Source organism: Kwoniella newhampshirensis, chromosome 2 (assembly GCF_039105145.1).
Source record: "Kwoniella newhampshirensis strain CBS 13917 chromosome 2, whole genome shotgun sequence".
NCBI classification, from domain to species: domain Eukaryota; kingdom Fungi; phylum Basidiomycota; class Tremellomycetes; order Tremellales; family Cryptococcaceae; genus Kwoniella; species Kwoniella newhampshirensis.
The window spans coordinates 1,192,678-1,219,395 of record NC_089956.1 but is presented as its reverse complement, the minus strand read 5'-3'; the positions used below and the strand labels follow the sequence as shown (position 1 = coordinate 1,219,395).

General features: G+C 51.5%; 8 protein-coding genes and 1 non-coding gene across 9 annotated transcripts; 4 read left to right on the top strand and 5 right to left on the bottom strand.

The window, feature by feature from the left end:
* Window positions 1-87: 87 nt before the first annotated feature.
* Window positions 88-6,037, bottom strand: IAR55_001150 (uncharacterized protein; the record flags this gene model as incomplete). The annotated part of the gene is made up of 4 exons (XM_066944277.1): window positions 88-3,218; window positions 3,273-5,549; window positions 5,679-5,804; window positions 5,878-6,037. 4 exons carry the CDS (start codon window positions 6,035-6,037, stop codon window positions 88-90), a joined length of 5,694 nt encoding a protein of 1,897 aa, XP_066805478.1.
* A 530-nt stretch (window positions 6,038-6,567) lies between these two features.
* On the top strand, window positions 6,568-7,779 carry IAR55_001149 (uncharacterized protein; the record flags this gene model as incomplete). The annotated part of the gene is made up of 1 exon (XM_066944276.1): window positions 6,568-7,779. One exon carries the CDS (start codon window positions 6,568-6,570, stop codon window positions 7,777-7,779), a length of 1,212 nt encoding a protein of 403 aa, XP_066805477.1.
* A 178-nt stretch (window positions 7,780-7,957) lies between these two features.
* Window positions 7,958-10,730, bottom strand: IAR55_001148 (uncharacterized protein; the record flags this gene model as incomplete). Its single annotated transcript, XM_066944275.1, has 8 exons — window positions 7,958-8,370; window positions 8,449-8,956; window positions 9,026-9,415; window positions 9,516-9,649; window positions 9,707-9,785; window positions 9,842-9,952; window positions 10,019-10,109; window positions 10,171-10,730. 8 exons carry the CDS (start codon window positions 10,728-10,730, stop codon window positions 7,958-7,960), a joined length of 2,286 nt encoding a protein of 761 aa, XP_066805476.1.
* Window positions 10,731-11,583: 853 nt separating this feature from the next.
* Window positions 11,584-14,737, top strand: IAR55_001147 (uncharacterized protein; the record flags this gene model as incomplete). Its single annotated transcript, XM_066944274.1, has 11 exons — window positions 11,584-12,003; window positions 12,080-12,205; window positions 12,262-12,313; window positions 12,383-12,487; window positions 12,560-12,783; window positions 12,904-13,276; window positions 13,383-13,511; window positions 13,622-13,703; window positions 13,781-13,886; window positions 13,979-14,153; window positions 14,439-14,737. 11 exons carry the CDS (start codon window positions 11,584-11,586, stop codon window positions 14,735-14,737), a joined length of 2,091 nt encoding a protein of 696 aa, XP_066805475.1.
* A 461-nt stretch (window positions 14,738-15,198) lies between these two features.
* On the bottom strand, window positions 15,199-19,261 carry IAR55_001146 (uncharacterized protein; the record flags this gene model as incomplete). Its single annotated transcript, XM_066944273.1, has 12 exons — window positions 15,199-15,228; window positions 15,312-15,572; window positions 15,654-15,842; window positions 15,891-16,269; window positions 16,338-16,636; window positions 16,691-17,157; window positions 17,215-17,347; window positions 17,403-17,668; window positions 17,724-18,281; window positions 18,338-18,604; window positions 18,683-19,157; window positions 19,259-19,261. The coding sequence occupies 12 exons, from the start codon at window positions 19,259-19,261 to the stop codon at window positions 15,199-15,201; spliced, it is 3,327 nt and encodes a 1,108-aa protein (XP_066805474.1).
* A 1,218-nt stretch (window positions 19,262-20,479) lies between these two features.
* Window positions 20,480-21,586, bottom strand: IAR55_001145 (uncharacterized protein; the record flags this gene model as incomplete). The annotated part of the gene is made up of 7 exons (XM_066944272.1): window positions 20,480-20,544; window positions 20,616-20,686; window positions 20,740-20,825; window positions 20,934-21,071; window positions 21,144-21,278; window positions 21,347-21,488; window positions 21,552-21,586. 7 exons carry the CDS (start codon window positions 21,584-21,586, stop codon window positions 20,480-20,482), a joined length of 672 nt encoding a protein of 223 aa, XP_066805473.1.
* A 515-nt stretch (window positions 21,587-22,101) lies between these two features.
* On the top strand, window positions 22,102-23,270 carry IAR55_001144 (uncharacterized protein; the record flags this gene model as incomplete). The annotated part of the gene is made up of 7 exons (XM_066944271.1): window positions 22,102-22,305; window positions 22,377-22,421; window positions 22,508-22,594; window positions 22,668-22,805; window positions 22,878-22,895; window positions 22,963-23,101; window positions 23,182-23,270. The coding sequence occupies 7 exons, from the start codon at window positions 22,102-22,104 to the stop codon at window positions 23,268-23,270; spliced, it is 720 nt and encodes a 239-aa protein (XP_066805472.1).
* A 184-nt stretch (window positions 23,271-23,454) lies between these two features.
* On the bottom strand, window positions 23,455-26,072 carry IAR55_001143 (uncharacterized protein; the record flags this gene model as incomplete). The annotated part of the gene is made up of 18 exons (XM_066944270.1): window positions 23,455-23,507; window positions 23,578-24,254; window positions 24,316-24,478; window positions 24,543-24,718; window positions 24,781-24,823; window positions 24,875-24,934; window positions 24,997-25,057; window positions 25,116-25,145; window positions 25,209-25,223; window positions 25,282-25,315; window positions 25,372-25,415; window positions 25,467-25,496; window positions 25,580-25,648; window positions 25,704-25,711; window positions 25,777-25,804; window positions 25,865-25,910; window positions 25,972-26,004; window positions 26,056-26,072. The coding sequence occupies 18 exons, from the start codon at window positions 26,070-26,072 to the stop codon at window positions 23,455-23,457; spliced, it is 1,587 nt and encodes a 528-aa protein (XP_066805471.1).
* A 189-nt stretch (window positions 26,073-26,261) lies between these two features.
* Window positions 26,262-26,376, top strand: IAR55_001142. The gene has a single exon (XR_010824794.1). It is a non-coding gene; the product is annotated as a 5S ribosomal RNA (ribosomal RNA).
* The last annotated feature ends 342 nt before the right edge of the window (window positions 26,377-26,718 follow it).

The following is a 26,718-nucleotide window of genomic DNA, read 5'->3' as shown; positions in this document are numbered from 1 at the left end:
TTGAGTGATGTCTCTCGTCCCAGAATATCAAGTTGACCAAGCCCCTGTCTTCCTCCCTCGCACCAAGAGGTTTTACTCGTTAACTGCTTACCAACCCATTACTCTCCCCGACCCCACACCGCCTAGCGATTTCGTCCTCCTCTTCTTTGCGCCCGCAAATCTACCTTTCAATCCTACAGGTTCATCATCATCATCTTCTTCACTCGAATCATCTCCACTAGAGGAAGATGAGCCGTCATCATCACCATCTTCGTCTTTTCCATTCGGGATCCTTCTCGAGGAGGACTTTGTCGTTGATCCCAGTCCTCCCATACTTGCTCTACCGCCACCATGCTTACCGATGGATGAGCCATTCGGTTCGGGTTGGGAGGACGAGAAGCCACCAAAGGATAGAGTCGATTTCATCTTCCTCAGTGCTTCTCTCGGAAGACTGGACAACGTGGGGAAACTACTTCCTCCGATGGGTAATGGTTGAGAAGCAGGTGGAGGAATGCCGAGTGAGGAAGATCGAGGGAGAGGAGGATAGATCCCCTGTAGAGAAGATAAAGGTCTTCGTGGGATCGGGATTGGGATCGACAAACCCTTATCGTCTTCATCCGAAGACGACGAAGACTCAGAGTTTTCACCGTTCACTGTAATGTCCGGTTGCACTTCTGCCTCCACTTGAGCTTCCGGCTCCGCTTCTGATTCGATTTCCGCTGCTGGCTCCCCTTCTGACTCTTGCTCTTGCTCGGCAGGAGGCTCAGGAGTTGCAGGTACCGGCGTCGTCTCCTCGTTCTCCTCAATGATTGGACTAGAAATCCTCATGATACTTCCCCTCTTCCCCAGTCCCCTGCCGTCCACACTGGGAGACGACCCCACAGCAGTCCGCTTGCTTGCTGGAGTTTCGCCAATATCGGATGAAGAGACATTGGCAGGGAAGAGGTTGTACGCTTGTGTCTGAGGTATTTGGGAGCCCTGTGACATGAATAGAGGACTTGGTCGACTTCGAAGACCAGCACGGGGTGATCGAGCAGTCTCTTGCGATTGGGACTTCTGCGTTTCAGGCTGAGAATCGGGTATGAGCGGTGTCTTCATGTATTCTGCTTCAGTGTCGGGTTCGCGGACCATACTGCTCGCTCGTGGGGTGCGCATGCGGATGGATCGAGCCGGTGACGATTGTAGTTGGTCAATTGGTGATGAAGCGAGCGGAGTCGTTTGGCGGCGACTACTCCCTCGCTTGACAGTGGATTGAGAATCAACTTCAGCGGGCTGAAAGGACTGAACAGGGGATGACGGATCGAGTTGGTCAAACTGGGATGACCTCACAGGAGTCGTTAATCTTGCACTGCGCCTGGTCGGTTGAGAGGTTGGTTGAGGAGACACCGACATCTGAGAGCGAGCTCGGGTCACTCTCCTTGGCGAAGGGATCTCCACCGCCAGATCTCTAGAAGCCGATCGAAGTCGGCGTCGTTGTGGTTTTGGCGCCGAAGCTAGAGGCTGTGATACTTCTGGCGGAGGCGGCGAAGCTGGAGCTGGAGTCAATCGGATCTCTATCGGGGGGTCAAGCGCCCGCTGCCTTTCCGCATCGGAGTCTTCAGGTGCTGGCGAAGGCGAAGGTGATCCCCGCGTCCTTTGGGAGGCTTGTAGTCTTATTGTTGGTCTTGGGGTAGCATCTACATCCCCTCTGCCAAGCATCTGGGTTGCCGGCATGGGATCCATTTGTCGCTGCTCCTCCTCGGTCGACAATGGTGGCGACATCAGGCCCTGAGAGATCACATGACCTGTCTTTCCTAGCTCACCGTCCCGTCGGCCATCATTGTTGCTATCTTCGCTGTCCACCACCATTGCGTCCCTCTCGGGCCGATCATCCTCGTCGATAGCTTCTTGCAAGGCGATCGATCCGGGGAACTCTGCAAGCACCGGCGTAGGGCTTGCCATAGCTGCGAGATCGGCGAATGACCTCCTGGATCCGTCCGAGGGTTGTGATGCGGACCTCCTGCCATCAATCGACAAAGTCTCAATGGTGTCGAGTGGTTGCGAAGGGATGACAGTCGGCGGTTGCGTGAAAGGCATGACCTCATCTGCGTCTTCGTCATTCTCATCGTCATCTACGGAGGGCGCACCCGGCTCTTCAAATTCACCAACTGAACTCTCAGAATCACGCCTGATGCGAGCGAGGGAAGAAGGGGGAAGCGGTTCGGGCGATGACTCTATCTCAGACGCATCTGAGACTTCCTCCTCCAGGTCGATTTCATTCATCGCTGCGGCTGAAAGTCGAGCCGCTTTTTTTTGTCGTTGCGACAATGGCGCTGTTAAAAAGTGCTGCAGAGCCATGGAGGGGTCCAACGTGGAGATGTCCACGGGTGGGCGGGTGGAAGTTGAAGACGCTGAGGATCGAGAAGTTGAACGACTACGAGTAACGGAGTTTCCGGAAGCAGAAAGCCCGTTTCTTGATTCCGACCCAGACTTGCTTTCCTTGTCTTCGCGATTAACACTCCCCGTCTCTGAATTATAGCTGACATCACTTTCATCTTCGTCGTCAGAGTCAGATTCCGAGCTGCCGGTCTCGATGACAGCGTCAGAAACACTCAATCCGGAGATCGAACCGGCTTTTCTAGTTGCCAAGGCTTTCAGATGTATTGGCGGCAGGCTATGTTCTCTTGGCGGAGAGACGATCTTGTCTAGCAATGGTCCTGGTGAGGTTGGTCTATTGGAGACAGATGTAGCGACCGAGTCAGGAGAGGCGACGGCGACCAAAGTGCTTACTAAAGGTGGCGTTGTCAGTCGACATACTTGCGGTGACGGCGAAGGTGAGCGCCGCATCTCCACTGGAATAGCAGGTGTTGACTCTGCTTCAGTAGCTATCCTGTCGTTGAGGACGGTCGTCGGTCCCTTGACTGTACGAGCGATTCTATCCAAGCGATCGATCCACATCTCCAGGGTCTCTATTGCTTGTTCAGTATTTGCTGTCCTCCTCTCACTGTTGCGTTCCCTCAGAAGTGCTCGCAGATTATCCACCCCTGCTTTAACATTGGGACAATCTTTCTGGAGATGCGAGGGGCCTCGGCAAATGATACAAGCACCTCGAAGCGCCAGCTTGGCGTGTGTGGCTGATACAACACGACCATTCGGTCCACGTAATATCGGCGTTGTGGACGCAGTCGCGGAGCTGGGAGCTGAGGTGACAGGCGAAGAACTTTCGGTCGGCGAAGAGGGAGACGCACGGATGTCTCCGTCTGAAACCCGGTTAGCGCATTCATGATCGTCCAATGAGCGAATGCGGAACTCACTCATTTCTGGACTATCTGATACAGCGTCGTCCTGCCCAACCGTCTTCGTGCCGGAAGTGACCAAATTGACAGGCTTGCCGGTCGGTGTACTATTCTCTGACTCTCTGGAAATGATCGCAAGTGGTGCTGGAACTGATTTCTTGCCCTTCGTCTTGACGCTGATCGGAGCCTCAATAATCTTTTCAACTCCTAGTGGGGTAAGATCTTCTTCAATAATTACTGCTTCCGAACCGTGCGCAGACGAGCTAGCGTTGCTGCCAACATCTTGACTCTCGTCCACTAACTCATCCTCGACGGAGGCAGGTCTACGTTCGAAGGACGAGGACGAGAATTTGGCGGAGACAAAAGGGAAAGGATCTATCGGCCTCACGTGTAGAAGATAGGGCGTCGATATGGGAATCTGCTTTGATGCTCCGGTATGGAATTCGTTGCGCTCTCCGTTAGGTCTGGTAGCAGGCGCGAGGGAGGGAAGACAGGGCAGCTCTGCTGGGACAAGTTCTTCCAACGCAGGTGGACTGGGCGCCGAGGCTTCTGAGCGTTTGGATGGTGTTGGGACATCCGATTCTACTATTAATGCAGTTGAATTCTGCCTCTTGGCGGCTTTCGCTCGTTTGAAGGATGTTACCTGGTCTTCGGCTGTCTCTGGCTCCTGAGTTTGATTGGTATCTACTGGCGGTAGTTGGTGAGCCTCTGGAGTAGTCCACGTGGTCTCTTCTGCTTCAATGGGAGATAATTCGTTGGGCTTAGCTCGCTGTCCAGGCTTTACGATTGGTCCATCGGGATCTGCAGTCCGAAGGGTCGACGGTTCAGTAGCGAAAAGAGAGTCTGTCTGGTTTGTCTTTGGCTTGACCGCCTTCTTCTCCCTTTTCCGTCTTCTCTTCTCTGGACTCTTACTCCGAGAAGGGACTGCGAGTGCTTCATGATTACTGTCCTCTTCATGTGAATCGTTAGCCTTCGTATGAGTCACCCTGCCGAGAGGACTAGGATTCGTTGGCTTGTACCTATTGAGTAATGACATTGGACCACGAGTGGGCGCCGACGGCTGGCTAAGGTTCGCAGCCGCGGGAGAGGGCGGTACGCTTAACGTCGGAGTAGTAGAAGGCAAGACTGGCGCGGTCCCGTCTCTTTGCCCTTCGCTCGGTTGCTTGGCTCTCTTTTTTTTGGGTGGTTTGGTCGGCGACTCGCTCTGTGTACGTGTACTATTCGCAGCATCTTCATTAATCGGACTGGAAGCGGGAACAGAGGGTAAGGAGGGTCCTGCCGACAATGGCGCTTGATTGGTCCCGACTGAGTCTCGTTTGCGTTTCCTCGATTTCGGTTTATCAGGTTCTGATGGTATCGCGACCGGTATTGAGGTATCTGAGGAGGAGGTGTGCGCAGAAGTGCGAGGCACTGGTGAAAGTGCAGATGTGGTGAACAGAGCGGACTGCGTGGGATCTGACAGAGAGATTTTAGACTTCTGCTTGCTTGCGTTGGCCGAAATGGGGGCTGGACTCGCTCCGGAAAATGATTGTGGGGTGACAGGATTCTGAGCGAGGTTTTTCGGACTTGCAGCCAGTTCCGGTTTTTTTGGAGTGGTGGAATCCTTCTTCTTTGACTTTTTGAGTCTTGTCGACGGAGCATTGTGAACCGTGTCTGAGGAGGTCGAGGCCAAGGGACGGGGAGGAGTAGATGAGATGGTGGTCTGAGGCGTTGCTGGAATGGTCGACTCCCTCTTCTTCTTCGGAGCTTTCGGTTTCGTCGTTGGCTTTTCCGGTGTGGGCGGATGGGATATCGGCGATTCTATCGGGTTCGACAAGACTGCTGAACTGCTGATCTCAGCTTGAGAAACATGGGCTGGCGATTCGGTCTTCTTCTTCTTCTTTCTCAGCTTCTTTGCTTGGGTACCTGGCGTGACAGGCGATGAGGGAGTCGAAAGAGTTTGATTGACGGAAGTCGTTGAAGAACCCTCGGCGGGAGTGTTGGAAGGCCCAGCTGTCGACGAAGCGAAAGAGACTAGTGCAGCCGATGAACCCGCAGCTGGGCTATTCTGCGCGGATTTCGCACGATCCTCATTAATCTTCTTCCTTCTCTCCTTTTTGTTGGGCGTTGTCGTCTCCGTGACAGACTCTCTTAACGGTGTTGGGGAGTTTATCGGTTGCTCAACGGATGTTATATTGGGTGCAGCCTTTGACTTTGACGGTGAAGATGCGCTGGGAGGGTATACTTTGATCAAGAGTGGTGCTTTGGGAGAGGGGGAAGCGAAAGCTCGAGATTTGAGTGCTGAGAAGTCAAACTCTGCCCGGAAACAGCCAAAGTCAGCACGAGCCCAGATCATTCACGTGTTGAACTTATGGCAGTATGCGTCTCTTCACACGCGGGACACTATCGCAGCACTCTGCACTCAAGACAAAAGGAGGTGCTCACCATCCCAAATGTCAACTTCTCGCCCTTCGCCTCTGACATGTGCTAATCTGATCTGTTGAGGAGAAGCATCCACTCCCAGGCGATCAATCACTTTCGGGACTATGTCTTCCAGTGTCTTCTTGGACTCTGCGATTGACATATACATGTCAGCTACCATTTCTACAGTCTCTCCAAATCTAAATAGTGATGGTCAGCTCACTCAAGCGTGTTTTCCATTCTCCGCTACCATCCGCCAGCAAGAACTTGACACTCGGTCTATCGCCTTCATCGTTGGCTGCCGGTACAGTCGATGGACCAGACGTTGCGCCAGCATCGGTCGTAGTAGGAGCGACATCCGATGCTCTTCTCCTCTTCGCCATGTCGTAATGGCTCAGTCCAAGTCGTTGAACCGGCTTAGTCGATGCATAGGAACAGGAGATGAAAGGGACGAGTCCTGTGAGTGACAGCAATGATAATATTGATCTTTCCAACTTGTCGTGAGCGGAACGTGTTAAAGTGGGTCACTCAAATAGTCTCGTGGCGCACCTTTTCCCAAAGACCTGTTGCTCATCGGTCATCAATACAGCTATGCACTTGCTTCAGGTGGGACTATATGCATGTACAAGGCTAGATTAGCATTGCAAGAAGGTGCTTCGCTATGCGACTTGGATCTGTGAAGCAGAAAGCGGATCAATCCCGTTACCGGTAGATATCACGTGACCATCGGCGAGTACGACTCTGAACGTAGCGGGCAAACGTCGTTCTTGATCGTTCAGAGGAGCAGAGGAGAGAGAAAAAGTCTTTCGTGGAATTTCATTGGTAGTTGCAAGAGTCTATCATTGACTTGATTTGCTTCTCTGGAATCGATTACGGAGACGAGCCCGAGGATTCCTCATCCTACCAACACGGAATGCTCGCTCTACTCCCCATACGAGCGTCGACCTCGATACGAACATCGTTTGTCCGATCTCTCTCCACGACTTCTTTCCTCCTTGCCGAACCCGCACCTTCCAACGCAGGTAGTAACGGTGCTACCAAAGTACCCATCAGCTTGATCGCTTCATTACGGAAGATCCATCCTGTCCCACTCGCTCAAGCGCGAGAAGCTCTCGAACGTTCCAATCTCGATCTCAATTCGGCTATCGACTATCTTCAATCTGCCGCTGGCTCATCCGCCAATGCCGAGAACAAGGCCGCCAAGGTTTCTGGCAGATCGACGAACGAAGGAGTGATTGCGATCTCTCTTCTCGGTGGGAAGAGGGTCGGTATGATCCATTTGGGTTGCGAAACGGATTTCGTCGCTCGTAATGAGGTTTTCTTGAAGACGGCAAGGGGTGTAGCGGAAACAACCGCTTTCTTGGATGTACCAGGATCAGAAGAGGACGGACAGCACGATCATCAACATCGAAAAGACTCGGCGACCGTCGTTGCGGCCAATAACGCCATGGCTGTAGTCACTGAAAATGCAAAACCACGAGATCCGATATTGGAATTCCCCACAGATTCACTACTTTCCGCTCCGCTCATCTTCCTTCCCCAATCCGACCCTTCATCTTCTTCGTCCTCGTCCACTCCTATCCCCACAACCGATCCTCAGACTATCCGTCAGACTCTCCTTTCCAGCTTATCTCAGACGGGCGAGAATCTCAAACTCCTCAGAGCAGTATCTTTCGCTGCGCCCTTCCCTTCTGCCCCGACGGTCCGATTCGTTCCCGGCGCGTATGCCCATGGTGGACCATCCGACAAAGAAGGCAAGGTCGGAGGAATCATCGTGCTCAGTGTGACCAGTATGGATAAGGAGAAACCCATCGCTTCTATGATACATGGTCCAGGTGGTGATGCTTTAGAGAAGGATCTGGGCGATTTCGCAAGAACGATCGCTAGACAGGTAGTAGGATTCCCAACGAAAGCCGTGCAAAAGGGCGACAGTGCAGTGGAAGATGAGGAGGTACTGTACGAACAGCCGTTCATGATGTTCAACGGAGACGATAGGAAGGTGAAGGAGGTCCTCGAGGCTTGGGGAAAGGAAAAGGGTGTCGTCGTTAAGGTTGTCGGCATGAGAAGATGGGCCGTGGGCGATGAGCTGGCGCCTGCCGAGGGGAACAAGGAAGCATCGGTCTAGGGTGCGCGGAAGGTCGAGCGAAGCAAGACAAGGTGCACTAATGGAAGAGGGCCAGAATTGGAAGTAGAGCATAGCGCAGCAGGGAAAGCAGATGGCACTCGTCGTCAGATATCATTTGCATAATAGTTCAGCACTGATGTACAACACCGATCCTCTAATATAAATCACTGTTTTCACATCAGACCGTTGACTTCTTGCTCATACCCATTGCTCCTTCCGCCATTTCCCTCGCCGAGTCTTCCACATCTCTTTCCATCCTCTCGACAACGGTCCCCTCGCTGTCCGATCGGAGCACTCGTCCTCCTTCCACATCAGCGTCGTGATCCACTTCATGTCCCGATTGGTGCTCGGAATGATCGTCCTCGTGTCCAGAGTCCTGCTCTGAATGTTCGCCATGACGCAAACTGCCATTTCCTCGCTGCTTATTACGTTTCTTCTCCTTTTTACTCTCGATCCAAGCTTTCGCTTCTGCCTTCTTCGCACTGTCATCGCCTCTGTTCAACGATACTTTCTTGATGAACAAGATGGTGATAGGTACACAAATACCGATACACGGTGTGCAGTAGTAGAAGACCCCGTTTATTCCTTTGGCTAGAGACATATGAAGATCAGTACCTTTTCGCGATTGTACGATTGCCTTCAAGGATAAGAGGATAAGAGATAACTCACAGTAAGCGGATATGATCGTGCTCAACTGATCCGCGCTGAGACCTAGATCTCTAGCCTGTGTAGGATCCGCCAGGATCCTCTGATATAAATCGTCTCCAAGCGACGCCCTCAGATCCCCCTTCACACTGTTATTGACAATCGTAGTCGAGACAGCAAGAGCTATTGTTCCTCCCAGCATTCGAAGGAAATTTCTCAATCCTGTCGCCGTGGCCATGTCTTTCCTCGACACGGAAGCTTGAATAGCGATGAGACTGGTCTGGAAAGTCTGTCCGGCACCGATACCAGTCAAGACTTGGAATCCTGCCATTTTCGCGACCGTTGTATCGGGGCCGATAGTTGTCAAGAGACCAAGACCGACTGTCCACATGGAAAACCCGATAACGAGATTCCACCAGTAATCACCGGTCTTTGTTTGGAGGATACCGGAAGTGAAGGACATGACAGTTTGAACCAACATCAAAGGTAGAGTAAGAACACCTGATCGGATCGCGGTATCACCGCGTACGACCTAAGAAAAGGTATGGTGATCAGCGACCGACGATATCTGTGAAGCAAATTGGGCTGCGCGATCACTCACCTGGAAATAGGTTGGGAGATAGTACAGCGTGGCGTAGAATGCCATGCCATTCATCAGAGTTGTGAAGTAGCAAGCCGATACCGACACATTCTTGAAGATATGCATGGGCACAAGCGGCAAGCTGACCAGCCTCGCCTCCACGAAGATGAAAAGTCCCAGCAGAACCAGTCCGATGATGAGAGGCGCGATGACAGCGGCGGATGCCCAGGGGTATTGCGTTCCAGCCCAAGAAAGGGCGATGAGTACCAAAACCGCCCACGCCAAGGTGAGCAGAGAGCCGTAAAAGTCTAACTTCTTGATCTTCTCCCAGGCTGAGCCTCGGACTCTGCGAAGTGGGAGCAGGAAGATGATGATGATCATGGCAGCGGAGGTCAAGGGGAGGTTGATATACTGTCAAATAATGAGGTTATCGTACATCAGTATCAAACCCGAGGTGGTGAATCAGCAGACTGGGGTAGAAGTGAAGTAGGTGAAGTGAAGGGAGACTTACAAAGCACCATCTCCAGGTCACTTTCTCAGTGAAGATACCGCCCAATATGGGACCGAATGAGTTCGCAAGCGCAACGACGCCCCCTGAAATACCTTGGTACTTTCCTCGATCCTTGAGCGACACGACGTCGGAGACTGGAAAGGCGACCGAGTCAGTGATCGCATCCTTCAAAGTGGTAAAGTCATGCCTACTAATGATCATCGACAATGTCAGAATACCACCTCCGCCCAGACCTTGTATAGCCCTAAACACGATGAGCTGTATCATAGTCTAAGATACGCAAACGAGAGGTCAGTGAGCGCACATGATACTCTCGGTGAACATACCTGTGCAAGGGCGCACGCCATTGATCCCATCAAGAAGATGAACAGACAAGCCAACAGGGTGAACTTTCTGCCGAAAATGTCGGAAACACGTCCGTAGATCGGTTGAGCGGTCTGAGTTCAATGACTCAACATCGGAATATCGTCCTGCGGCGTGAACGAGCGACATAAGGAACTCACCGTCGATGTCAATAAATAGGCCGTTCCGACCCATGAGGATATATCAGCTCGATTGAATACCTTTCCGAGGGTCGGTAGAGCAGTGGTGACGCTTCAATCACGTCGATCATCAGCGATGAACCCCCGAAAAGCGTCTCGTGCCTTTCACTCACATGGTTTGATCCAGCAAACTGCAGAAGAGAGCACATGTCAGACCGATGAAGACCAGCGCGACCTGTTTCGCAGGTAACAGATTCGTTTGATCTTGCAATTCGATTTCCTTCTTCTTCTTTCCCCACCTCGAAGAAGAGCCTTTCCCCTCAATCTTCGCTTCTTCATCTTCTCCTTTTCCTCCTCCACCAGTAGCTTCCGGTGAAGGTTCGTCTCCATGCAGCGAGTCATCGGACTCATGCTCGTGCGCATGCTCATGTTCATGTTCGTCGTGGGTATGTAGACCCCCATCGTCTTCTGCTCCATCCTGCTCCTCATCCACCAGTTCTCCCGTTTCGTGAGTCGCCATTCGTCTCAAGGCATTTTGAGCATGGTAACTCCCTGATGTGGCGGTCCGTGTCAGGCGAGGGAACGAAGACTCGACCGCGGGGGACATGGTCGTTGAGGAGGAGGCAGCGGGTTGACTGGTTGGTAAGATTGAGGAAGACTTTTTACGCGTCGTTCGAGGGGGTACAGAAGTCGAGTTGGTGCGTGTGGCACCAGAGGGTGACATCGACGACATGTTCGAATGCGTGTTTGAGTGATGGTCGGGGATTGTATGAATTGTTATAGAAGCATGAGTCGCACGCGACTATATCACCTTTCGGTCAACGAAGGTGGAAAAAAGCTGTAGCTGCGATCGCTTCGCGGCGAGAATTTGACGTCTTCGACAAGACTTGATATAGTAACGCGTGGCAAATCACACGGGATGCCAGATCGATGTGAAGACGGAACGGATGATCGCTCAATCAGTAGCTTAGAGCCGACGCAGTGCCCCTATCTCTGATGTTGATGATGAGGAATGATGAGATGGTAAAAGTAAAAGAGGAAAAATCAAAGATCACTTGTCGGCCCAATCCATACCATCGACCATGCCACCAACTCGGACACCATGTTGTATTCAAAAAAGGTTGATTGTCGGTCATTTCCGATGAACGGGAAAATTCCATCAACGGTCATCTGCGAAAGGGGCGACACCTCATTTCGGGTCCGAAAACCGACGGCCGAATGGTTCTGCCTCCATGTGACTGATTCTGAGGCTGCTAATTACGTAAGTATGTGATCTCACAGCAGTTTATTTTGGGAATGCCACGAGCAGTGCCCAGTTGTAACCGATGACGATCTTGGTCCATAAATAGATCGAATCGAAAATCATTCCTCATGCTGTTTGGTTCCAGAATAGAAATTATTAGTGGGTTATTGGAGACATACTACCATCTCCAATTATGACGCGCAAAGTTGTCAGAATGGAGTGGGAGTTGTTGCAGACGGTAGGATAGAAATGCGACAGAGTTGCTTCACTTTTCCTCATGTTCTCGTCTACCCTTTTGTTGTTTAAATCCACTACAGTCTGACCGGTCAGTCCTTCACGCAGGATGACCACCACGTCCGATCCCGCAAGCGCTTTCCTCTCTCCGAAGCTGTACTCTCTCTTGACTACCCCGAGTCCGACCGTAACAACTACACTGGCCTCGTCCAGTCCGGACACCACCGTCAAAGAAGTCGCCGAGAAATTGTACGGCCATCATCGAGATCACGGGCATCACGCACACCATCTGGACCATACTACTGGACAAGAAGACCATGTCGACGGTGGGACAGATGGGAAACCGAAGGCTGGGAAGGTGGAGAAGCTGTTGGAGAAGGTGCATTTGAGGGGAAGTGAAGATGAAGGTATCAGCAATCCCGCTCAAGAACAATGGGACGCTATGCAACCTCTGAACGGGGCGGAAATCGATCAAGTGAGAAAGTGTGGGCAATGGGGTCAAGCGGAACCTAGCGCGTTGTTCTTGAATGTGAGCGTGTGTCTGGATGTATGACGACTCGGCATTATGGTTGACTGACTGCTTGATTGCACATGGATCATCAAAGGTGTTTGCTCAATCGCTTCGACCGCTTGAGACAGACCCACTGAAGAACCTCTGTTCTCCGCCATTGATGGGAGCATCAGGGGTGATCCCTCTCAGTATCATCTCCGTCATTCCGGATATCATCCAAGTGGGTCCTTCGTCCCGGAGCTCAATTAGAATGGGCGAACTGATGTGGCAGCGAAGCACCACGCGGATGTGATAGTCCGAGCTGAACGAGAGATCTTCTTGGCTACGAGTAAGTTTGGTAATCTGGGACGAAGAGTCGGATGATGTCAAGGATCTTGAATTGATGGTGTTTATGTAGACTTCTGGGAAGCGTCGAGTGCCGCTCAGACCATTGTAGACGCTTTCAAAGAGCTTTCAAGGAGAGTGATTGAGAGGAAGGGGCCAAAAGTCGTCATCAAGCTGAGTGAGTGGTTGAATCCTTTCATGCAATCGTTGTAGACTTCCCGGACCTCATGACTGATTTCCCCTTGCATAGTGTATGACCGAGGCAACCCAAGACAGATGGTCAATCCTCACCAATCAGTCGATCAGAAGACTTACACCGGAGACAAGGTCAAGCTTCCTGCGCCAGCAGACATCCCAGGTTGTTTGTTGGAGGTCCAGAACTATCACGAGCCGCCTGTTGGCACTTTCCATGCCAAGTACATGGTCGTTGATAGGAAAGTGGCACTGTTGGGAAGTAACAATATACAAGACCGGGTGAGTGGTCGTTTCTGTCAACCTAACCTGTTGGGAGGAAGGGGTATGCAAGCAGATCTTCTGAAGGGGAAGGCGAGCCGGACCAGATATCATGATATTGACGACTTGCTGCGTGGACAGGTCAACGTCGAAATGATGTCTCATATCGAAGGACCTATCGTGCAAGCACTCTACGATATGGCCCTCCTATCATGGTCAAACGCCTTCAGCCCGCCCCTTCCGCTCCTTGGCCATCCACCCACGTACCTTCCCGGCGGTAAAGAGAACTACGATTTCGGGACCGCCCATCCGGTTATTGGCAACAAGGGGGATCTTGATTCTGCAGCGTCGAAATCACGTGAGATCCTCGCGCAACACCATGCACAGGAAATGGACGGGAATGACGGACAAAGTATGGAGAAGAAGGATGAGGTCTGGGATAAGAGTAATGCGGATGAGGCGGAGAGGGTGGACGATCAGTTCACTTCTGAGGGATCGATCACGAAACATCTCAGTGAGTCAGCGTAACTTACATTGGAGGACAAGCTATCAAGCATTTGTTCGGCCGGCATGAACCAACTTTTTTGATATGGACTGTGGCTGACGACGAAAATGCTCAGATACAGGCAGCAAGATCGATTCGACAGACAACGATCCACCTCCTAACGCCGCAGCGTTCAAACCATTGGTCCTGCACACCCCTCATGATCCTTTCCCAATCGCTTTGGTCAATCGACCGCCACGAGGAAGTGAGTGGTCCTCCCAACCTGATCTAGCAGCCATGTCCTATCAGACATGCAGCTGCATGTACGTATGGATGGCGCCGAGAAGTATATAAACGATACTGACTTGAGCGCAGGACCAGGACACGGAGACGTTTTCGTCCCCCAAGACCAAGCCTGGTTGGCCGCCATGAAGTTTGCCAAAAAGAGCGTCTTCATGTGAGTTCCACCCAACCCTTTCATATTTCCTCGGTAACGAGACTCTAGGCTGATCTGATCTGGTCAAACGCGTGTAGTCAAACACCTACCTTCAATGCGGTGCCCATCGTGGAGGCCGCACTTGAGACTGTCCGCAGAGGCGTATTGGTGCAAATCTACGCTGATCTTGGATTCAACGACGAGGTGCGTATGCGAATGCGATCACACTTGCTGCCTTGTTAAAGGCGAGGTACACCCAGTATGATTCTGACACCTTCTGTTCGCCTCGTCGACAGGGCGAGCTACTGCCTTTCCAAGGGGGTACCAACGCCGCTATCTCTACCTATATGTATTGCCGATTGTCGGAAGAGGAGAAGAAGTTTCTGGAGATCTATTGGTACACCGGTAAAGATCAACGCACGCCCCTGAATGCGAACAAGAAGAGCAGGAACTGTCACGTCAAGTTGATGAGTGGGTTGGAGACTGCTTCTTCGTTTCGCTGTCCGCTTCGCACTCCTTCCTTCGTTCTTCTACGTGACCCTAAGCGAGCATAATACTCGCTGAGCTCTGTCGGCACGAGCGAGGAGCGTGTTTCCGGACGGCTCGGAGCTACTCCGGGCGATTTTTTCTTACCTCCCCATTTACTCGGATCTCAACAACCCCACATTGTTCTAATCGATGACTTGACATACTGCACCCAATCCCGGGACCTCTCGCTGATATTTGCTTCCTCTTCCTCTTCCCTTCCCATCCCAGTCGTCGACTCCCAGATCGCCATCCAAGGAAACGGCAACCAAGACACCCAATCCCACTTCCACTCGCAAGAGATAAACGTCCTCCTCGACTCATCCCTCATCTGCTCGCAATGGAGGGAAGCGATCGACTCTAATCAGAATACCAAGTATTACGGTAAAGTGTCGACGGAGGACGGGGTGTGGAGAGATCAAAACGGGAAGGAACTAGAAGGCGAGAAGAAGCCGCCCAGGGGTCCGATGAAGTCGCTCGTCGGGGTTAAAGGTGCGATTCAGAGAGTCAGAGGTGAGGGTGGGTTTTAGTGTATAGCAAAGCAGAACTGGTACCATGTCTTTATTTCCTCGAGTCAGTCTCCTTGATAGTATCCGGTGTGAATGTTGTTCGTCTTTCTCAACTTCTCTGACAATGGGCGCACTCAGTGAGAGGTGCTCGAGCAGTCGCCCGATCATCACGCTACGTTCTATCACTCCGAGTCTCACTTTCAGTTCGCGTGGCTCTGATGAATCAAGCCTGCAGTCAATCAATGATCTGCACTACCCCACATTACTCAGCGTATGCATCCAGCCATTCAATCATTAGACTACCCATCAGCTACCAGGCTTCGCCCCTCTCACCTCACCTTGTCATCTCTGTCATCTATTCCATCAACTCGTGTATTGTCATCACCAAACCTATGCGTTGACCTATCTTCTTCCTTCCTTATACAATACCACCAACAGCCTTCTTGCTCCTGTACTGCAATCTAGCCAGCTAGAAACATGAATCAAGCCTGAGCAGCAGCCCATGGTGCGATCTATACGTGAGCAACATTTCGTCAGCCAAGACGACCCCACTTTCGTCGCCGGTCACTATGTCGGTTGCGAAAGCTCCACTCACCCAACTGAAACCTGCAAACTCCTGCTGATCAGCCGCACTCAGTTGCGTGTGGACAGGGGTCAAAGTCGGTTGTTCCCTCGTGAATTCTTGGTCGAAGTTGCTCGTATCCGTTGCATTCCCAATCGTTGGGAAGTAAGGCGGCGGAATACGTTTGTTATAAACGTCATCAAAGTTGACATCCTTGAAGAATAGATGTCGCTTGATATCCTCTGCATCGGCTTCGCCTGCTCCAAGTCGTCGAGTAGGGTCTCGAGTGAGTAGCTGTTGCAATCTGGTCAGCGAATAATCCCCAAGATATAGACAAGGAAGAGATTGAATTGAAGTTGGGATCAGGCCACTCACTCTCTGTAGCAATGAAACAGCATCTCGAGGCATCGTGATAGGATACAAAGGCTCATCCTCAAGGATAGCATCGAAGATTTCATCTTCGTCGTCTCCCCTGAAAGGCGACTGACCGAGCAACATCTCGTATGTGAGCACACCGAATGCCCACCAATCGACCGCTCGACCGTATCGTTGTTCCAGCAAAATCTATCAACATGTCAGTCACAGCCCCTGAATACCGGCTGGATCACGCACCTCTGGCGCCATGAATTCTGGCGTGCCACAGAAGGTACTTGTCGTCTTTCCGTACCACATCTCCTCCTTACACAACCCATAATCCGCCACCTTGACGTGTCCATCCAGTGTCAACAGAATGTTGTCCAACTTCAAATCCCTGTATATGATTCCCTTGGTGTGGAAGTATTGCAAAGCTAATAACACCTCACAGGCGTAGAACTTCGCTTGCCGCAGAGTGAACTGTTTCTTCTGAATGTGAAGCATGAGGTCGCCTCCGGAGACATATTCCATAACGAAGTAGACCCGGGTTTCGGTCTGGAAACAAGAGTGAAGACCGAGAAGGAAGGGGTGTCTCTCTTGTGCCGCAGCAAGGAAGACTCGTTTTTCAGATTGTGTGCTGCCAACGTTATGAACGATCAGCCTTCTTCCCAGGAGAGGCACCACCCCACATGTTTGGGCACTCACCTCTCCACCTCGTCATTTTCAATGATGAACTCCTTTTTCAACACTTTGATAGCATACAAGTTGTTCGAAGTCTTCTCCTCAGCCAACATGACCTTACCGAAGTTACCTTTTCCGAGAACAGCGAGGAAGTTGAAATCGTCCAATCCCACTTTGCGTCTTCGTGAGACTTGTTGGGGTGGTCGGGTGGTCATCGCTTGTGAGGGTGCAGGAACAGGAGCAGGAGCAGCCGGGTATCCTCTAGGTGGCTCAGCGGCTTGTGCGCCGGGCGGTATCTTGGGCTGCACGGACACGGGCGGCATCTGCGACCTCGTCAGAATAATCACTGAGTAATGAGCATGGGAGCAGCAACTTACCGCTGCGTAGCCATCCTGAGGTCGCTGATTGTCATAGCTCTGTCGCTGTTGAGGGGCTGCAGGAGGTTGAGGCATAGGTCGACTGCCAACAGGTCGGATGTCATTATATCCGCTAGCGGGCGGATACTGCTGAACAGAAGGTTGTGGAGGTGTCGGTTGCTGGGCTGGCGCGCCAGATCGCGGGTCCGTAGGTCCATACACACCAGGAGGAGAAGGTCGAGGAGGTGCTTGTTGTTGTACTGGTTGTTGGACTGGCGGTGGCGGTGGTCTCTCTTGAGCATGGTACGAAGGTAGCGTAGACACTGAGGAAGTAGAAGAAGACACAGAGGGGGGTAACGGCTTTTTGTGCACCTGGGTTGTTTTGATGTCTCGAAGGTTTTTCAACAGTATGTTGGCCATCTCCATGGTCATACCACAGAAATCGGGAACAAGATGAGAGCAAGTCTGATGACATGTGAGGGCGCATTCTAGCAAACAAGCCGTGTCAGCTGCTTCACCGTTCTTGGCACATCCAAATAGCTCACCTGAACATTTGACAGAATTCTTTCGGCCAAACGGTAACATGTACCCGCAGTGACAACACCAGTTGGCGGACATGTTGGTGTACGCAGTGAATCGATGGGGAATGCGGTGATTGATCTTCTCCTCATCGCCCTCCTGTTTCACAGCACACTTCAGTAATCACTCTAATGTGTTCCGGTGCGACACTTACGGTACCCGCGTTCGATTTGCTGATACACTTTGTGACCACTTTGGGGTAACACTTCTTGTGACAAGCATATCGACAGTCCTCGCATTGGTATCCTTCGCCAGTAAGGAGGAACTCCTGACACAAAGCACACATGATAGGCTGGTAGAACTGTCTTTGAACAAATTGATGGCCGTTCATCTCGAAGACATCTCCCTTTCGTTTTCGAACAGCGCCTTGACGTCCGAGAGCTTCATATGGCCGTCTTCCACCAGGAGCAGTGTCCTTGACTGTGTGACGGGTCAGTACAATGCCATAACACAGTTAGGCTGCCATTGTGCTCACCGAAGTCTAGTCGAAGTGCGATCGCACCCGCTGGCTCCACAGACCACCATCCCTCGATTCCGTCAGGTCCTTTGCCATCCCCATCAGGTCTTCCTCTGATGGTTCCGGCACTATGCAGCGTGACAGAATCGGGAGCGCTACCGTGCCTCGGTCCCATGCTGGCAGCCGTGGCAGCCGTAACCCATCCTGCACCTTGACTTTCGATTCCGACTTTCTGCCTTCGCAAGGCCTCCACCAGATCGCTCACTCGCAGCCACGTCATTCCTATAGGCGCTGAGTCTCCAGGAGCTACCGTGTCGTAGATAGTGATCTCCACTTCGTTGGCTTTGTCCACTGGGATATCAAAGTCTTCGTGCCATTTATCATTTCGCGAGGGGTGGGACACAGCTCGTTCATTGCCTTCGATTTTGATAGCGACGGTGGTTTCGGTGTAGACCTTGGACGATTTGCGAGGCAGAGCACGGTGGTTCAGATCACGAGCGGAGCGGAGTGAGATGATCAGTTTACCGGATATGGGTTTTCGGAGAGCCTCCTTGCGTTTGCCGTCAGGCAGTAAGTCTATATGTCAATTGTCAGCAATGTCCTGACACCGCTCACGTGAATATCCAACTCGCCCTCTTCCTCCTCGACGGCACCACCGAATTTGGCCAAGGTTTCATATCTTCTCTTCGCCTTTCTCAACAACTGAATTTTCCCATCACTCTCCACCCTCTTGGCATCCGTTTCACCTCGCAAACGCTTGTCTCCTTCTGCTCGATAAGCCTGGGCCATTTTCTCTATTCCGGTCTTATATTGTTCTTCGACTTGAAGCTTGAACTGAAGTTGATTGAGCATCCGAGTGATTTTGGCGCCCGTCAGAGGAGCATCGTATCGTAAAAGATCTGTCGGTTCGACCATTCCCGGATCAACATCTGCCCGAAGGAATCGAGGACTGAAATCGGCAAAAGAGGGGAACTCACCCAATTGTGTGTAGTTCTTCGGTTCCGCCTTCTTGACCTCGTCTCTTTCTGCACCTGGAGGAGGAGGCGGTAACGGTCTCTCCCTATCTACGTTCAAGTTTCTCCCGCTCGGACTGGGACTAATGTGACTGGAACCTCCAGCACTGGCACCGCTTCGCGACGGTGACATATATCCCTGTCCTTGACCTTGTCCGGGACCCATTGCTCCTCTTCCTCCACCACTTTGAGAGCTTTCCCCGCCTCTCATCGGACTTCCAGATCCGCCGCCCATCTGAAGTTTCGCCAACTCATCTTCCAGAAACTTGATAGAGGCTTGAGCTGATCGGACCTCGTTCTGAGCTTGTTGAATGACCGCCTCGTTTTTGGAAGACGCTTCGACAGCCCTCATGACGGCTTTGGCACCTTCCAGATTTCGACGTTCCGACTGGATCGTTGAGAGGAGGTGATTGACCTTTGGGTCAGAGCTGGGAGGTGGCTGTAATGTCAAGAGGGTCGAGTCAAGAGGAAGATGTTGACAAACATGAGCGCCAACGCGATTGCAACCGCGATGTGACTTTGGAATGGCGACAAACTCACCATGTTGAGATGTATCTATGCGGTGTGCTTTGAGTCAATAACGATACCGTCTGAAGACGCTAATGTCTGTGCCGGACACTCGAACGACCACCACGAGCGAATACTGAAGCGTGGCAGGTATCCCTCACGGCCGCCTTTGTTTGCTTACACGTCGATGTCGGCCTCGGACTGTCGACAAGTTGAGAATTATCTTTCACCACCTCAATCGTCGCGTAGAGGAGGCAACGGTCGAGCTGGAAAGGTGAGCAGTTTTACGAGTGACGAGTGAAAGATGAGGATTGTATCTAGAGTATCTTTGTTGAATTGAGGTTAACGACGCACGCGTCTGTAGTGCTAAGTTACTCGTACCAGCAAGGTGATTGATCGCACCAGGAGCGTAACTCGTGGGTGTGGGGTTAGGGAGAGGGAGCCCAGTCGCAGAGTGTGAGTGAACGTGGCGGAGAATTTAAGCATGCCCGTAAACATCACAAACTCCGCTTGTGGCACAGCTTATGACCCCAGGAGAATGCACAGCATGGGGGAGGAAGTGAGAGCAGCAAAGCACAGCATCGCATCGCACTCGCAGCTTATGCAGCGATCGCATGGCCAAGACGGTTGCCCTTGAACGGCGATGTCGATCCCACATCATTTCCTCATGTCGAAAAAGCATCTCCTCATGAAAGTGTACATGTGCTTTTCAAACTCGACATCGTCGGGCTCGATGACCCCCAATCGTGACGCGCAGTCACGCCCACGACTGCTGTTCTTGACCATTCTTCATCTTGCGACACTGCAGAGATCGTTGGAGCCCCGAATACATCAGAACTGTCACTGAGGCGAAAAGGTCTCTCTCACCTGACAACGTCGTCAGCACCTCGACTCGGTCAGAGTCCCAGTGCACTCCCGTGTCGCTGCCGTACAACGGGATGACACATGGTTCACTTGTACAACAACCCCGCGTTAGGTGGAGGATGGAGATATCCTGATGCACCGTATCATATCAGACCGACTTGTGAGGAGATGGAGTGGATTGGAAGCGGTGGTGTTCGATAGTCATTGGATACATCAAAGCTTCCGTACATATAGATCGAGCCTGACAAGGGGTCATGCTTGTCGGGTCATCGTTTGACTTCCTTGAGCACGAGTATCGCATGTGCCAGGTCGAAGTCACCATTCCATGGTCGAACCATCGCTACGTCCGCCCTCAGCGTGCGTGACAGCTAATGTGTATGAAACCACTCACTAATCGATGAGCTTGCCACTGGTCGTATTTTTCTTTGCCTCGGCGATCACCTTGAGCATACCGGCTTCACCGAACAAATGATCAGCATCAACACCGAGGCGTTGAAGACCGCTCGACAAAGGTGATGTCACTCACGCAGAGTGTCGTCGACCTTGAGCGGGGTCTGTTCCAGACCGGCCCATTTGGCGCCTTGAGTGCCCATGTCGCTTTCCCGGAATATCAGTGATACGACGACCAAGAGAGATGAGTCCGCACTGACGTTTCCACCCAGCCAGGGTTGAGCGCAAGTACCACTAGATCGGGGTGCTCGACATTCAGTTTGGCCACGAGGTAATTCACAGCTGCCTGTGCATGTGGTGGTCAGCACTGAACAAGATCTCTAAGACCAGCCGAGGTTATGGTGGTTGTCCGGGATAATGCAAGGGAATAGCGGGTTGGTGGAGTGCCACTCACTTTAGATTGACCATATGACCCTCCTCCTGCTTTATGTTGTTGACCGATCCTACCAGCTCCAGAGGAGATTATGATAAATTTGCCCTCATTCCCCAAGAGTGTATAGAACGCCTGAAACAGGACCAGAGGGCCGCGAACCTGCAGTGACATCAATCTTGAGCCCCTTTCATCGAGAAAGGCAAGTGGAAGAAAGACGAAGCGATAGCTCACATTGACCTTCCAGATTGTATCAAGAGTGTCCAAATCCACATCTTTGAAATGGGCATGGGTAAGATGGACAGCGGCATTGGCAATGATGATGTCGATCTTGTCGATCCCGTATTTCCATTTCAGTTCCTCGGCGGCCTATCCACACCCATCAAGTCAGTCGGCGTTGATGCTTTGCCCGCCACGAGAAACAGTCATCCACTCACAGCCTTAGCATCAGTGGTCGAGTCCGATGCGATCTTGACGACGATGAGACCATCTTCCTTTTTGATGGTTGACGTGTCCCGAACAGCTGCAATGACGGTGTATTTCTGAGACTGATACGCTTTGAGAAGAGCGTTCCCGATTCTGGCCCCGGGTACAAACGTGTTCAGTTTGAGGATAGCTTTCACGCGAGGTGGGGTCACTCACCCTCTATTCGCACCTGTGATAAGAACGGTTGGCATGATGGAAGGCTGGGTATCTTTCCGCGATTAGTGAGAACGCTTTTCGCTCAAACAGTGCATGGGCTGCGTCACAGCAGAGCAGTGCGATATATACGTTAATCCACGCTCGTCCATGTCTGAGAGATCCAGCCCACAGACTCTAGATGCGTAATCCATCGCACTCGCAATCCAACGTAGTGTGACTACCGCGGACCACCTGGTCGATCACCGGATATGACCGCATCAAAAGTCGCAATCTTTTCCCCACGGGCAAAGATGGTACACCGGTAAATCCGGCGCCGACGATCAGTTGATCTTCCTCACTGGAATGGGAGAGATGACCACCCTTTGGTGTAGTTACCTCACCAACGGGCCGGTTGAAACATCGTTCTTGCTTACAGCCTTCGATGGACACATATGACTCTCCAAGGAAGCCTTGTACCGTATCAGGCGCCCCTCGGTTTATTGACCCTTCTCGAATAGTATAAGATTGGTATCGTACTTCAACCTGAGCCTCTTCCACGAAACTCAGCTCGATGTCTTCGTCTACAGTCCTCATCACCGGTGCCAATCGAGGTATCGGTCTAGGTCTCGTCCAAGCCTACTCCAAGCGACCCAATACTACAGTCATCGCCGCCATTCGAAATCCCACCTCCATGCCTGAAGTTCAGGATGTGGGTGAAGGTTCCAAAGTGGTCGTGGTGAAACTCGATTCGGCGGAAATCGCAGATGGCAAGAAGGTATGTCCGTCGTCACGTCTTTAGTGTCGCCTGAGCTCAGGGTTGACGTAATGCACGTCGGGGATCATAAGGCGATGGAAGAGTTGAAACGTAAAAGTATCACGAAACTCGATATTGTAAGTCGTCGCGCATTCTCCCCCTCATGCTACTATACACATTGAGTTCACCTCGCTGATCGGATGGATGATTTTGTGTTTTACAGGTGATTGCGAATGCTGCTATTGGTGATTGTTTCGGAGCGTTGTCCGAAGTCGATCTGGGCAGCTTTGAAGAACATTGGCGGATCAATGTGAGTCTATGTCATATCTGCCTGCGTCACAACACCTGTAACGGTGTTGACATATGGCGACCCCAATGATCAGGTGCTTGCGCCCCTCGCTCTGTATCAAGCATGTGTTCCACTTATGCCAGAAGGATCCAAGTTCATCTGGATGTCTTCTGGTGCTAGCATAATTGATCGTGTGCCCGATAAACTTGATGCAGGATACGGAATCACCAAGGTCAGTCAGTCCCGCTGAACCGAATACAATCAGGAAAGTACTGATGAAGTGGAACCCCACCCCTTCACCCAGTGCTGTATGAACTACCTTGTGAGTCTACTTCAGACCTTTCAGGCTAAAAGATCTACATCCCCGCTGATGTCGGTATATGTACAAGGCGCGATACTCCCATTTCGAGAACAAATCCATAATCACCTTCTCCCTTTCTCCTGGATGGGTTCAAACGGATATGGGAGACCGAGGTGCTAGATCTGTAGGAATGGCAAAAGCTCCTATAACAGTTCAAGAGAGTGTCGGTGAGTCCCCCTTTCTCCTCTCGGTACGTTTGGTACAAGAGACAATTTGTGGACAACTGTTCATGATCGATCAAACATAGAGGGTATTCTCAAAGTCGTCGACGACGCTACGAAAGAGAAGTACTCTGGGTTGCATATGCGATACAACGGTACTCAGTCTAAATGGTGATACAGTACAAGACATCCAGGAGATGATAGGGAGTATCGACACATGTACTGAAACAGTAACCGTTATGCTATGTACAACAATCTCATCATGTAACGCATCAAAGCTCGCCTATGCTAATCCTCGCTCGCCCACCTATCCACGAATAATTGATGCAGAGATCATGACAAGTCCAGCTTCTGCCCCCTCAGATGATTACATCAGACGGCATCGTCCCATCTGGTCGACTCTGACACATCTCTGCTCGACCGCACGCAAGGATGATTAGCACTCAATCTGACACAACTGATGTAGGTATACCGTTACTCACCGCATCTCCCATGATCCGTCAAATTGATGAAAGTACAGACCTTACATCTCCATCCGGGTCGCCCATCATCGCGAGGATGGAATCGTGTGTCTTGGGCCCTTAGTGGAGGCTCTCTAGTAAATTCAAGCTTGACTTCGCCCTGCGCATCATCTAACGGTCTAGCTGATCTGCCTTTGCCGAGCGGTCGCCCCGCGCTCGCCATCGACGACGGCGTCGATCCAAGCGCTTTCAGACGCTCCTCCCTGATCATGTCGGTCCCAAAATTCGGTGTGGAAACCGCTTCCAACTTTCTCTGCTTTCCTGTCCCTTCACTTGACTCGATGGTCATCGGAGATGCAGCTCTTTTCCTGTTCGGCTCCTCACTCGTCACAGATCTTGAGGTCTGGATGCCATTCTCGACCTTCACAGCACCAATCCCCACAAACCCCTCCCACCCGCCTCTCAGTCCCTCACGTTCTTCTTGGTCCATCTCATCTTCCATTTCCCTCCTCCTCTCTTCCGCGTCCATTTTTGGATCGAGCACTTTTTCGTCCTCTTCTTCGCTCTCCCGGCCATCTTCTTCATCCGACACCATAGGCTTCAGATCTGGAGTTGCGGCACTTGACGGACCGGCTATAGCCCTAAGTCGAGCTTCAGCAGCTGCAGCCCTTATTCCTGCTGCAGTCTTCGACTTGGCACTGCAGGAAGGCATGTTAGTCAACATATAAGAGAAATAGGAAGCGAATGCTTCAACCTCACGTCTTCCCCGTTGTACTTCCCTCTTTCCACCATGGGTTCTCCTCGTCAAACATCTCTGCAGCTCGCTTCTTCGCTGTGGTAACGGCAACCCCGCTCCTCAATAGCGTCTGCGTCCTATCCTCGATGAACGATTTTCTTATCCCTCGATCCTCCTTTGTTATCACTAAATGATAACCGCGTAGTCTGAGCGATATTTTCTGTAACAAGACGCCTTATTTGTCACTCACACTTGCCGCCGTCTAATCTTGCTCCGACTTCTCCCATGTCCGCGTTATTTCGACGACCGGCTTTGCGCTTGTACTCTGTTTGCCGGCCAGATCTATGAGAGGCTTCACCCTTGACGAGTCCAGGGGTTTGACTGGCCCCAGGACCTCTGTTTGGTCTTCGAGCTTTCCGGGCGTCGCTACATCATTGCGAACTGTCAATCAGCCTGAATACCTGGGTAGGGACAGCCCTAGCACTCACGCCGCGCTGACACCGCATATGTATTCCGGAAAATCAGATTGTCCTACGTACAGTTAGTACTGCGACCCTGTTTATTCCGTGGAAGACGACTCACTGAGACCTTCTCCACCCATACGAACACTATCTGCGAGACGTTTCCCATCTGACCAAAAGCCTGCCATGATAGCGGGATCAGCAAACCTGCTTCCCATGGCATGGATAAAGGTATTCACTTGCCGTCGCCATAATAACCCTTCGCTTGTAGTTTACTGACATCGGCCTTGATCTCGGCCATGAGCTGGCAGGTGAAATCAGCGCTAGTACACGACGTACGTCTTGGTGCAATTTGAACGTACCCTTTGAAACTTTGGACCGTGATTCATTTGCTACCAACATGCTGATGAGCCCCACGATAGTGCTACTTCTGGCTGCGCGCTCTGAGCACTCACCTCGATATGAGCCATCTGTTAGTGATCAGGTTAGCTTTTCTCGCCCGTAACGGGATGACCAAGTAGGGTTCACCTCATGGCACATGACTGAAATAATATATGCCATCCTATTCAGTTCATTCAGCGACCAAATTCGGTGCGGGTGGTGGAGAAGGACACAAACGGTAAAAAGCGACCTGATGGACCTCGAAGGACCAATTCGATACTCTGCTCCTGGATCAGCTGTTCTATCTTTACGTAGTTAGGTGCAGAGCTGACCTGTCCATGATTCCAGTTCCGGCCCGCAAACTACAGGCGCAATCGATGTATCAACTTGTGTGGACGTGACACAAGGGTACCAGTGAGAATATTAAGGCGACAAGGTAACCTACAACTCTGTTGAAAGCTGCTTCTTCGAGCGTGTGGACCTGCATGAATCTGTCCCGCATGATGGTCTTCATCTACACCTCGCTTGTTAGGAATTTTCTGACAAGATTTCTGAGAGCCAAGACTCACTTGAGCAGCTAGAATATATACCGAGCATAAGCCGGGCCCTGTCTAGCTACGGCAGGAAATGGGCTGTACTCACCGACTGCTTTGAGGATGTCTTCAGCATCCTTCGGACCCATGATTAGCTGACGGCTTGACAGATGGACTCTGTACCACCAGCGACTTACGGTGTGATCCTTCTTGTTCCTTAGTGAGCGGATGAAGATGACATATCTGGCATCGCGACTCAATCAATCTAAAATGAATGTCTGGTGCACAACAGTCGAGAGCTCACGGATTGGGATTAGCTTGCCGCTCGTTCAAGCGTCTGCGCTACATATCAGTGACGACGCATCATGCTAGACGACATGACACGTACAGCTGAGGAGCTTGCATGCTGTCTCCTGACCTTGGACGGCGACACTGTATCGAAACGTTGTGGAGAAGATAAAAAGAGAGTGACCTCCACTTCCATCAGTCAAGTTGATCGATCATTTAAATTACATCTTAAATTCTGATGACATTACACGGGTTAGTCGGCAGTGTTCTTTGCTATATAATGATGCAAGGTCAGTGAACAATATCTACGGCCATAGAACACAGAAAGCATTCCATCCCGTCCGCTTTGGAAAATTAAGCTGTGTATCGCTCGGTTAGTACCAAGGTGGGGGACCACTTGGGAATCCCGGGTGCTGTAGTTTTTGCATCTTTTCGGTCTTTTTACTCATGCCCAAGCGTCCCTTGCATGCTTGTCTCGAATGGCGATGTGTGGTGTCAAGTTTTTGGTGTAATTAACGATTCGTGAGGTGAGGTGTTATGAATAGATAGGTGATGAGACGGTTCGAGGGTGACCGACGACAATCATCTTTTTGCCTTTTTATCCTCTCGGATCGGTTCCGTGCTGGAGGGAACAGGAACGATATGGGACAACGTCGAACGGCTCTTACGTGCGCTTCCAGCCCCGGTAGCCTTTGCGACGATCTGACGATGGAGCGATCGTACTGTTCGCTTCCTGGATGATGAAGGTCTCTAAGGCCACCTT